This window comes from Zingiber officinale, chromosome 2B (genome assembly GCF_018446385.1).
Source record: "Zingiber officinale cultivar Zhangliang chromosome 2B, Zo_v1.1, whole genome shotgun sequence".
Lineage (NCBI taxonomy): Eukaryota > Viridiplantae > Streptophyta > Magnoliopsida > Zingiberales > Zingiberaceae > Zingiber > Zingiber officinale.
In genome coordinates, this window is record NC_055989.1 from 97,826,540 (window position 1) to 97,839,055 (window position 12,516).

Below are 12,516 nucleotides of genomic sequence, written 5' to 3' on the forward strand. Positions count from 1 at the left end.
GATGAGTACTTATGAATAGGGGAAACAACTGCTCTAAATTGTTTGGTTAACTTTTGTCAATGTGTGATTAAAGTATTTGGGCCACAATACTTAAGAAGACCTAATATTTCTTACATCCAACGTTAACTTGAAAAGCATGAATTGTGACACAACTTCCATGTCATGTTGGGTAGCATTGATTATATACATTGAGAATGGAGAAATTGTCTCATTGCTTGAAAAGGTCAGTTAACTTGAGGTGATAATGGGTCCTAACATTGTGCATGAAGTGGTTGCATTTGTAGATTTATGGATATGACACATTTTTTGAAATTAGAGTTATATAATGATATCAATGTGTTTAATGAATTACCTTTATTTAACAATGTTCTATAAGGAAATGCACTGAAAGTTAATTTGACAGCAAATGACATATAATAAACAAAAGGGTATTATTTAACTGATGGGATTTACATAGAATGAGCCGCTTTCAGCAAGAGCTTTCCATGCCTCCGAGATTCCAAGAGAAAGATATTCAAGCAAAGACAAAAAGCTATAAGAAAGGACGTCGAGCGAGTCTTTGGGATGCTCTAATCTCATTGGACAATGATCGGAGACTCAAGACAATTTTGGTATAAGAATAACTTGAAATATATATATATATATATATATATACACAAGATGATTATTAAGGATAAAGAGATGTAGTAATCAATTGGTTGAATGATGAAAAAGATCCTCCGACATAAATATTTCAGGACTCTACCCAAGAGTTTCAAGAATACCTTCAGAGGAACTGCAAACTACGTGATAATCGAGTACATCATTAATTTTGAATCGACTTGGTTAAGTATATTTAGAAACACTACGACATGATCAGTAAAAGATTAATTTTTTAAAATTATTTATAATAATTTATTATTTAATATTGTACTTTAAAAAAATTATAAATTTTTAATAATATTTTTTAATAAATTCGGTCAAATAATTAAGATTTTTTTTAAGATAGGCGAATTATTGAGTGTTGATCTATAAAATAAATTATATTAAAGTTTTTTTTTATAGTGGAGAAAAGAGAGAATTTTTTTACTTTTGATGTGCAATGATGTGACATTTAAAAAACATAAAAAAAATCTTACTTTTCAACCTCCGGTGCAATGGTTGTGCCCTTTAATAGATAACCAAGTAATTTATGATTCGAGCTTCAGTTACATGAATTTTCCTTTCAATAAGAAATAGATTAGATCTAAAAATATTAGTCATTTGATAACCCTCCAAATTCCTTCATAAATCTTCGTGACCACTTCTTAATTTATCCTGACAATATGTAAAAATATACCAATTACCAAAAATAAAAAAAATCTCATTTTTAGATTTTTTCCACGAGAGTTGATGCTAGGACTGCAAATGAAAGTTCGCGAGCCACTCACGAGTAGGGGTGTAATCAAGCCGAGCCTAGCCGAATTCTTGGATGTTTGAGTTTGACTCGTTTATAATCGAGTTGAGCTCGAACTTTATTTAACGAATATATTCATGGCTCACGAGCTTATTCGAGCTTTTATCGAGCTTAATATATATAAATTATAAATTTAAATATTCATTAAAAACTAAATTATATATTTTTAAAAAATTATAATATTCTTTTTAAAATTTATAATTTTATTCTAATAAATAAATTTAATATATTTGTCTATGTGTTTTCACAAGTAGAGTGTAAAATCTATAAATTCAATATCAAAATTATTATTTTTTTTTTAAAAAAATAGATTCATGAGCTTAACGAACATGCTCACGAGCTAACGAGCCGAATATTGTGAAACTTGAGCTTGGTTTGTTTATCTTAACGAACCTAATTAAACGAGCTCAAACGAACTTTTATCGAATCGAGCTTCGAATAGCTCACGAGCGGTTTGACTCATTTATAGCCCTACTCACGAGCTTTAAAAGGATATAATTTTTATATAATATTGTACATTTCGAGCCAAACCTAACTTCAAACCAAGCCTTTTTTATTTTCGAGCCATAATCTATCACTGACACGAACAAAATTCAAACTTGATCTCGAAAGTTTTAAATTGAGCTCTAACTTGAACTTTCTATCGAATCTAACTTCCAATATCTCTATTCAAATTCGAGCTCGAACTTGAATATTAATTTTTTTTTGTTTTTAAGTTCAGTTCGATTGGATTCATTTACCGTCCTAATGGGCGCCCTTACCAGCCGAAACATATGGGACGCTGTGGGTTGGAGCGTAACGTAATATAACAATAGTCAGGGGTTTTGTGTCATTTTGTAGTCACCCCATCCGCGATAAAACCCTTCGGAAGAGGAAACCTCTCGTCCTCGCCGTCGCTTCGTTCCTCTCGGCTCGGCTGTAAACCCTAGCACTCTTTCCCGTCCCTGGTTTTCTTCCCTAACCGACGCCCATGGCAGAGCTCAGGAATCTTTCCGAGGCACGGGATTTGACGCGTATCGAGCGCATCGGGGCACACTCCCATATCCGAGGGCTCGGCCTTGACGCCGCGCTCGAGGCCCGGGATGTCTCCGAAGGCATGGTAGGCCAACGCGCCGCCCGTAAGGCCGCTGGACTCATCCTCAACCTCATTAAGGAAGGAAAGATCGCTGGTCGCGCCATCCTCCTCGCCGGCCAACCTGGCACCGGGAAGACCGCTGTTGCCATGGGCCTCGCCAAATCCCTCGGGGCGGAGACACCCTTTGCGTCCGTCTCTGCTTCCGAGATTTTCTCTCTCGAGATGTCTAAGACCGAGGCCCTTACTCAGGCCTTCCGTAAGGCCATTGGCGTCCGCATCAAGGAGGAGGCAGAGATCATTGAGGGTGAGGTTGTCGAGATTTCCATCGACCGCCCTGCATCTGGAGCATCATCTGGCCAGTCCTCTTCGAAAACTGGGAAATTGACTCTGAAGACGACCGACATGGAGACAGTTTATGAACTCGGAGGGAAGATGATAGAGGCGCTTAGAAAGGAGAAGGTGCAGAGTGGAGACGTGATAACCCTGGATAGGGCCTCTGGGAAGGTCACAAAGCTTGGCCGGTCAATTACACGATCGAGGGACTATGATGCCACCGGCCCTAGCACTAAGTTTGTGAGGTGCCCAGAAGGAGAGCTGCAGAAGAGGAAAGAGGTTGTGCATTGTGTCAACCTCCATGAGATTGATGTTATCAATAGCAGGTATGTCATTTTCTTCCGCCAAGCATTGATACAGATTTATTCCAATTATATAGAAAGACTTAAGGAGAGGCCATTTTATGATTTCTTTCTTTGTTGGACTAAGTGAGAGCTGTTAACGTATTTTGCCCTATTTCGTTTCAACTATTATGCAAGTATAACTTAATTTGAAATAATATCTTAATTGAGCAAGACTGCTTTGCACTAGGATGAGATTGGAATAATTTTATAACCATGAACTATTATCTGGGCTATTTCTAACCATGCTTGCTTAATCTTCTGGAAGTTGGTGTCTTCATATTAAAATATTTGACTGTGATTGATGGTGCAATATGCTTAGTAGTTTAAGTGTAAGTTTTATCAAATATTTTCTAAACTTGATTTTCCAAGTAGAGATTGATGATTTTGGAACTAGGTCTATACTTAAAATAGAAAATTATTCACATTTTGAAGAAACAATTTCTACCTTAGAGATTCATTTCATTAGAAAACATAAGAACGAAGTTATTCTTGACTATTTAATGAAATTCAGTTACACTGATTCAATCTTATTTAAGCTTATGCAGTGTTCATTCTTATTGATTATGATCAAATGGTTAGCTTAGAACTGTAGATTTTTTTTTATAAAAAAATATTTATTTATTTGTTTTTTCAGATTTTTGACCCAAGTGAACCAATGCATTGATATTATAAATTAGCTTGTTTCTTGGAGAGGGTTCATGCTGCATATATTTTTGCTTGCTTGCTTAAATTTCGTTTGGTAAAGTTTTGAGCTAAGGAAAAAAAAAAGACTTACTGCAGAAAGATTTGTGTTGCATTTTGTAGATTTTTGAGGAAAATCTTAGTTTTTTTGTTGAAGTGTTCTGTAAAATTTGATCAAAAATGTATAATCCTCATCATTTTTTTGTTTTGTGGAATAATATCCATTTCTGTTTATGATGCTGTGTTCTCAACTTTGTCACCATTACCCAATTTTTTTTTTTATATTGACGTCAATAAAGGTGTATAGCCATATAACTATTCCAGAGTTTTTTCAGTACTTGAATAATCATCTCTAAGAATTTGGCATCTGCTATATGTTTATTTTCATGAGTAGCATCTTTCCCTCTCTCTTCCCCTCCGCTATGGCTCCCTTTCCTTCTAGTAGACATGGCCTAAGTGAAAATGAATCCAATCAGGGTATAGTCATTGTACATAGACTCTGAAATTATCATGGGACTAGTAAACTCTACAAGATATTAACATCATGTCATGTCTTGGCTGAAACATTAAAGAAAATTGTCCAAGAGTTTGTGACTTTTATATTTGATACTCGAACTGAGTCATCCATTACTACAGATTTTGCTGTCATGGATTTTTCTAGTCTGATTCGGTGAAAGGTAATATAGTTTTCTTTACATTGTTCTCCTTGTCGATTGTCTCCAAATAACTAGAACACTTGCTTTTTGGCCATGAGTTCCTTTAATTTAGCTACAACTGAGATTTATCTCTAGAACTTTTTTATGTTTTATAACTTTCTGACTTATACTCGGTCACCACCAAGTAAGGAATTTTGATGGTGGAATGAGAAAGTACAAAAGAAAGTGAAGGAAAAATAAATAGCTTATAAAGAATTATATATTTGTAAAAATAAGGTAAACTTAAAAAAATATATATCAAAAATTGGATACAAAAGAAGGGAAAAGAGACATTTATAGAATAACTAAAGTGAGAGAAAGGAATATGAGAAATCTTATCCAAATAAAATGTATTAAAGATGAATGTAATAGGGTACTAGTAAATGATGGAGAAATAAAAGAGCGGTGGAATAGGTATTTTTATCAATTTTTTAATGATGTTTTAGGTGATTAACTTAACTTAGATAATTTAAGTAGGTCAAATAAGCATAGAAATTTAAATTTTTATCGTAGAATTCAAACTTCAGAAGTAGAGCAAGTTTTAAATGGGATGTACAATGGAAAAGCCATTGGACTAGATGATATTTCGATAGAGGTATGGAAGTGCTTAGGGAAATAAGGTATTGAATGACTTACAAAATTATTTAATATGATATTGTAAACGAAAAAAATGTCTGATCAATGGAGGATAAGTACTTTAGTTCCGTTATATAAGAACAAGGGAGACGTACAAAATTGTACAAATTATAGGGGTATTAAACTAATGAGTCATACCATGAAACTTTGGGAAAAATTAATATAAAAAAGATTAAGGAAGGTGACCTTGGCAACTAAAAATCAATCTGAGTTCATGCCTGGAAGGTCGACAATAGAAGCTATACATCTTAGACAATTAACTGAAATATATCGGGAGCAAGAATAAGATTTACACATAGTATTCATCGACTTAGAAAAAACTTATAATAGAGTCTAAGAGAAATTATATGGAGAATTCTAGAAAACAGAAGTGTTAGCGTGATATATATTGAACTAATTAAGGATATGTATGAAGATGTAACGACCAGAATAAAGGTGGAGTAATTGAAGCATTTCCAATAAAGATATAGTTACATTAAGGATCACTTTAAGTTCCTATCTTTTTACATTAATTATGGATGAACTCATTGCACACATTCAAGACACACTACCGTGGTGCATGTTGTTTGAAGATGATATTATTTTAGTAGATGAGGCACGTGAAGGAGTAAATGCTTAACTAGAATCTGGACGAGAAACACTAGAAGAGAAAGATTTTAGACTTACTAGAATAAAGACAGAATATATGGAATTTAAGTTTAGCAATATTAGACGTAATGAGACAATTGCCAAGATAGGAGATGAATAGTTGCTCGGAACCGAGAGTTTTAAATATTTAGGATCATTTTTGCAAGACGATGAATGGATTGAGAGAGACGCCTTACATAGAATATAAACAGAATGGTTGAAATGAAGGAGATTATGTGACCGTAAAATACCTCTAAAACTTAAAGAAAGTTCTACAAAATCGCAGTTAGACTTGCTATGTTGTATGGAGTTTAATGTTGGGCTATGACTCGAGCACATGAGTAGAAGATGTAAGTTGTAGAGATGAGAATGTTAAGGTGGATGTGTGGACATACGAGGATGAACAGGATAAGAAATGAGAACATTAGAGAGAAAGTCGGAGTTGTATCTATTAAGGGAAAACTTCGAGGGGCATGTTTAAGATGATACGAGCATGTACTTAGACTACCAATAAATACTCAAGTTAGACGATGTGAAACTATGACAAACACGTATATCAAATGAGTAAGAGGAAGTCCAAAAAAGACTTAGTTAACAACAATAAAATAAAATAAAATTTTTTAAGTATAGATGATGATATAGTAGAAGATAGAGCTCAATGTCGTAAAATGATCCATATAATCGACCCCACATACTAAGATAAGGCTTAGTCGTTGTTGTATAACTTTCTGACCGTGAAAAGTTAGCCAACATTTTTTGTTCAATATAGATTCATTTCTGTACTTGTGTTTAAGAGGGTGTGCACTTTAAGACGTCCTATTACGTTAATCCTATAGGATTTAGTGAAAAATAGCACAACAGGTACACATTTAGTTGGCAGACATCTAGAGTTTGGTGTATTCACGCCTTTAGGCTAAGTCAAAAATGTTAAAATTGGTTTTCTTCTATCTGAAATATTAAAATGGTGTACTCTACTTGACTGTAATATATTAGCATGATTGTTTACCAATCATGATTTCACAGGGATTTGATTCAAATTTGATTTGTTTGTTATCTTATTTCAGCTTTAGAATTCTACATACCTATTCAATTGGTAATTATGGTCGTCACTTCTGTCCTGGCATTTTTGCTCTAGATAAGGCAAACAACATGGGTTCTATGGAGTCCACTACTTGTTTGAGCTATATGTACATTTTTTTTATCTGGAAACAATTTAAACCAATAAAATAAGGTATCTGATGACGTATTGAATTTGGAATCCTGATCAGATTTTGAGTTATCACTGTTGAGCCTGTAAAGATTGTTGAAAATATTGATAAATCTTTATTCAATTATTCCTGGTTATTTAAGCTCTTCTACTGTCTAATGAACAATTTCATGATAACACAATGAGGCACAGATCAAGTGCATTGATATTTGTGTATTTATAGAACAGTGAAGTGCTTATGTATCTCTTGTTGTGATGCCGTCTGACTTCTTGCACTGTTCAGCAATTATAACCCATTGGAGAGGTTGAAGCAATACCATAATTATGGCACTAGATGCTTTAGAGAAAGAACTGCTACTCATGGTTGTTCACTTTTGCTTGCAGCCTGTTGATGTTGCTTGGCACTGTTGCCAATTGCATTGTGCCAAATTTCTGTCATTGTTGATTCGTCTACAGTAGTGTGATCTTGATTTGGTGTTGCAAAATCTTCTTTACATTCATGTTATCAAGCTCCAATGCTCCATTTGTCAATTCTACCGTCTCACATATTTGGTATTATGACATGATAGTGCCCTTTTGGTGTACTTGTTTTTTCCTATTAGTTATTCACAGGGTTGAGACAACAGCTTAATTAAGCTGGCAAATGTTTTCTTCACACCATTTATTTCCCATTTGCCTTGTTTGCATTCATAGCGATACTAGTAAAAGTTGGCATATTCAGTGGATTAGCTGGAACGTGTTCTGCAATTTTATCCTATTTATTTCCAACTTTGATCTAAAGATACACGGATGTCATGGTGACAAAACTTTCCTTATTTTCAAGCTGCCTCACGCTGATACACCTGTCTTTGTGTTATGTAAATTTCAGAACACAGGGTTTTCTTGCACTTTTTACTGGTGACACTGGTGAGATCCGAGCTGAAGTGAGGGAACAAATAGACTCGAAGGTTTCAGAGTGGAAAGAGGAAGGAAAGGCTGAGATTATTCCAGGTGTCCTATTCGTTGATGAGGTCCATATGCTAGACATTGAATGCTTTTCCTTCCTAAATAATGCCTTGGAGAATGAGATGGCTCCAATTTTAGTGATCGCAACAAATCGTGGGATCACAACAATCCGAGGAACCAACTATCGGTCACCTCATGGAATTCCAGCTGATTTCTTGGATCGCCTTCTCATTATAACCACCCAGCCATACACTGAGGAAGAAATCGGTAAGATTCTTGAAATCAGGTGTGACGAAGAAGAGGTGGACATGTCCAAGGACGCAAAGCTCTTGCTGACGAAAATTGGTGTGGAGACATCACTGAGGTACGCCATTCACCTAATCACCGCGGCTGCACTGGCTTGCCAGAAGCGAAAGGGTAAAACAGTGGAGATGGAAGACGTAAGCAGGGTTTACGGGCTGTTTCTTGATGTGAAGAGATCTACGCAGTACCTAATGGAGTATCAGAACCAGTATATGTTCAATGAAGTACCCAGGGTAGGTGAAGAAGAGGCTATGGAATAATTAGTCCCTGCACAAGAGGTTTGAAGCTGTTATTGGTCCTTGACATACTGTGTTATTGAGATGCTGATGCTGCCCGAATAGGAGATAGATACTATTGTCTGTCTGCGCTGCAGATTTATTATGAAACTAGGCTAGTGTTTGTGGCGGTAGTCTGTAGGTTAATTTTTTGTGGTGCACTGTTTATATTTAACCGTGTGTCCCATTAGGTCAAGCAGTTTGAAACTTGTATTTCTCAGGATTGCAAACAATTGTCGAGGGAAATGGTTGCTCATTCATTCCCGAAGGGTCTTTCCAAATGGTGCGGAGTGGTATCCTACTATTTCGTTTTGATAGGACTGAAACATAAACTGGCCTCATTTTTACTGTTGCAAAAATTTTGCATCCATTGTCTGCCGTTGTGCACCAACAAATAACATAATGCTTGGTATATACTTGCTATATGATGGATGGTTAGCCATATTGAAACACTGGCATATGGACCAATGGCACATAGACGCTTGACGGATTTTACTTGCCCCTCCAATTAGCATCAACTAATAGACGGGTGGCGATCCATGTGTAAAATATGAAATGGTTGGACGCTTGAGATGAAGTGATAAATTCTGAGTATATACCTATAAATACATTTCATCTATTCTTGCTATCGATCTAGTACATTGTTTAACATGATTCGATAACCTTTAAAATTTCTACTTCACGGCTCATAAGCTATTAGTGAATCATTACTAGAAGACATCACTTTCTTCTTCTTGGTCAATGGAGAAATCTCTTATAAGCAAAGATTACAATGAAGAATAGAATACAAGAGCACATATCTCTTGGACCATTTTTTTGTGGTCCAGAGGATGTGGGATGTGCCACTCTTATTTACGGTTGGATCATGACTACGATCCGGTCGCAAATGGTTACGATCTCTTCTAGGATTTATCGTCCCCATTAGGTTATAGTTTTTATTCGGAGCGGGTGGCCGGAGGTCGTCTGAAGGCCTCCCGTGGTGGATAAGTGGTCAGATTACTGGGCATCGAGCGAGGGTGTCCTTCGGGCGGTCTCCGGTCGCTCGCTCCGAACAAAAATTATAATCTAGTGGGGACGATGAACCCAGGTGGAGATCGTAACCATTTACGACCGGATCACGATCATGATTCGACCGCAAATGAGAGTGACACATTTCCTAGACCACGAAAAGTGATCCAGAAGATCCTACCTCTAAAATACAAGGCTCAAAATAAATTTAGCCAATGTAGAATCCTCAACCTTGAAGCCACCACGACCTCCTAGCCTTTCATCCTTTAACACTTGTTTTGTTGTCTGTTGCATATAGTTGACTAGTTTGAAGGTTTACCAGTCTATATGCAGTAGCCGTTTAATATCTGACCGTACCATAACCTTATATATTAATAGTTCGTTTCTGCTTTTTCATCTGGAGTGCTAGTCGTCGACCAGATTCCAAAATGAATCAATTGATTTTCCATCACTTGACTGCTTAGTCAACTATTCTTTCGAATAGAAATTTTTTTATCAACTATTCTTTCTAATGCAAATATTTTATTCATTGGCTTCTCGGGACTTACTCAGTCGACTGATTTCTGATTTCTACATCGGTCGATTGCACCAAATCATAAGTGGGTCCAAACCACAAATCTTGAAAACTATTTAGGGTTTGCCAATTGACTAACTTGTCTTATCAGTCAATTGGATTTCAATTCCAACCAATTGAATTTTTTATTATAATCATTCTACTGATCGAACCCACCTAAATTTTATCCTCACCTCATCTCATGCGGACAAGTTTACCTCACCATGAAGTTTTACATGCATCATATCTTGATTTTGCACGAAGATCGTCTCTTATTAGACTTATTGTTCTTTGAATGCACACGATCCTTTGACTTCTTCCTTTATTTGTCACCCTAGCTATTTTATAATGCACGTCATCTTGTGGTCCCTCACTTGTCTTGTGCAATCTTCTCATATCTCTTTGGACCTTGAGTTGTTGAACCTCAAACTTGGCCACGTCAAGTCATGCTCCATAGATACTCCAGCACCATCTCAGCACTCCTTGTCTTGTAATCCTTCAGTTGCCTCATACAATCTTCTTTAATCTTCATGGACCTCTAAGTCATACACATGCCACCTTCATCATACCAATTCATCATCCATATCATAACTCGACCTCAACGAATCACAAGCTCCTCAAGCTCTATATGTGTTCTTGCACACTCAACAATCAACAAGACTCCTTTTGAATGCCCCTTCATATATCAACCATCTAATCCAATAACAAGTCTTAATTGTTGCATTTCCCTCGTAGTGCATCTAAGTAAACATAATCTTTCTCAAACTTATTAGTGCAATTGTGCCTTAAGTGGCTAGTTCTAAATTGGATTTTAATGTTTGGATAAAAGGTTTAAGTTAGACATTGCATATATGGTTGATATGTGTGTTAAGTTATGCAGAAACTTGACAAGACATGTAACGAGGTAATGAAACTTGGGACTTGACATGGTCGAGAATGAATAATGACTTGGATAGAAAATGCAATATACTCAATACCTTGGAAATCTGATGAAGTTTAAAGAAGATTACATAAGGCATCCGAGGGATAGGATGAGAAACATTGAAGTGGTGTTAGAGAAGCTTGACTTGGTGCAACTAAGTTGGTTGACTTGGTAGGTAGTGTTTGTTGGTACAGAAAATATCCGACGATCGAACCCAAATTTTGATAATGACAAAGGATTCAAAGTTAAGATTATGTGTTATCTAACATGTGTGAATAAGATTTTTCATGAAAATCCTAACTGCGGTTAGGCGGGTGGAAAACTCTAGGAGGTGATAACCGTAGGTCCTAGGGGGTGGTAATCCTAGGTGGTGGAAAATCCTAAGGGACGGTAACCTTAGGTCCTAGGGGATGATAATCCTAGGTGGTGAAAAATCCTAAGGGGCGGCAACCTTAGGTCCTATGGGGTGGTAACCCTAGGTGGAGGAAATCCTAAGGGGAGGGGGTAACCTTAGGTCCTAGGGGAGTAACCCTAGGTGGCGGGAAAATCCTAGGGGGTGGTAACCCTAGGTGCTAGGGGGTGGTAACCCTAGGTGCTAGAGGGTGGTAACCCTAGGCAAAAAGTCCAGTCAGTCTGGAGGACCAGACTGGTATCAGGTATGCTCTCCTGAATCGAGTAGGTGAGGACGCGTTCCCCGGAAGAGGGAATAGTAGGCATCGGTTCAACCTAGGGTTTCCGGTCGGAAATCCGAAGTCAGAACCGGACAGTCCGTGACTGTCAAACTTTCATATTATTATGTTTATTGTATGTGCTAACTTTATTTTGTAGGATATGTGGTTGGTATGTGGACTAACATGTTTTGCAGGGACAAAGGAGCAAGATTAACCTCGGATGAACAGTACCCGAGGCACCCTCATGGAGCTTGAGGCGCCTCCAATAGCCTTTATATGGAGTATTCGACCAGCAGCTCAAATCATCAATTCCAAAGCGATTCATCCTTCGTGTGCTGCTCAAGAAACGACCCGGCTAAGCTACGACAAGTCCCCGACGACCCGGAGCTTCTAAATTTCCTTTTTGTTGTCAGTATAGTTTTTATTGCACTTATTGTAATATTCAACTGTACTCTTTTGCGCTATATTAGTTGTTGCCTAAAGTAAACGCTCAAGGAGCGTGAGCCTTGGAGTAGGAGTCGCCCAAGGCTCCGAACCAAGTAAATCTTGGTGTCTTTGTGTCTTGTTTTTATTTCTTATTCCGCTGCTTTACTCTTGTCGATTTTCGAATCCGAAACGTGTGAAAGCCACGAGCGCTATTCACCCCCCCTTTAACGCTTCTCGATCCAACAGTGTTAGGATCAATATAATGGCTAGAGGAGGTGAATAGTCTTTCACACTTTCGTCAATTTTTTCTCATTTATAATGGTTAGTTATACAATGAAATAAATAAAATCATAGCCAATAGAACAAAGAAAAATATACAC

The 12,516-nt window shown here is 36.9% G+C and overlaps 1 protein-coding gene across 1 annotated transcript; it reads left to right on the top strand.

Annotated features, from left to right (window-relative positions):
* Positions 1 to 2,279: 2,279 nt before the first annotated feature.
* LOC122046472 (ruvB-like 2) lies at positions 2,280 to 8,816 on the top strand. The gene is made up of 2 exons (XM_042607187.1): positions 2,280 to 3,169; positions 7,902 to 8,816. Exons 1-2 carry the CDS (start codon positions 2,406 to 2,408, stop codon positions 8,539 to 8,541), a joined length of 1,404 nt encoding a protein of 467 aa, XP_042463121.1. The 5' UTR covers positions 2,280 to 2,405; the 3' UTR covers positions 8,542 to 8,816.
* Positions 8,817 to 12,516: the final 3,700 nt, after the last annotated feature.

Coding starts and splice junctions, on each gene's coding strand:
- LOC122046472 (XM_042607187.1), top strand. CDS start 2,406: ATGGCAGAGCTCAGGAATCTTTCCGAGGCACGGGATTTGACGCGTATC. Junction 3,170..7,901: donor ATTGATGTTATCAATAGCAG/GTATGTCATTTT, acceptor TGTAAATTTCAG/AACACAGGGTTTTCTTGCAC.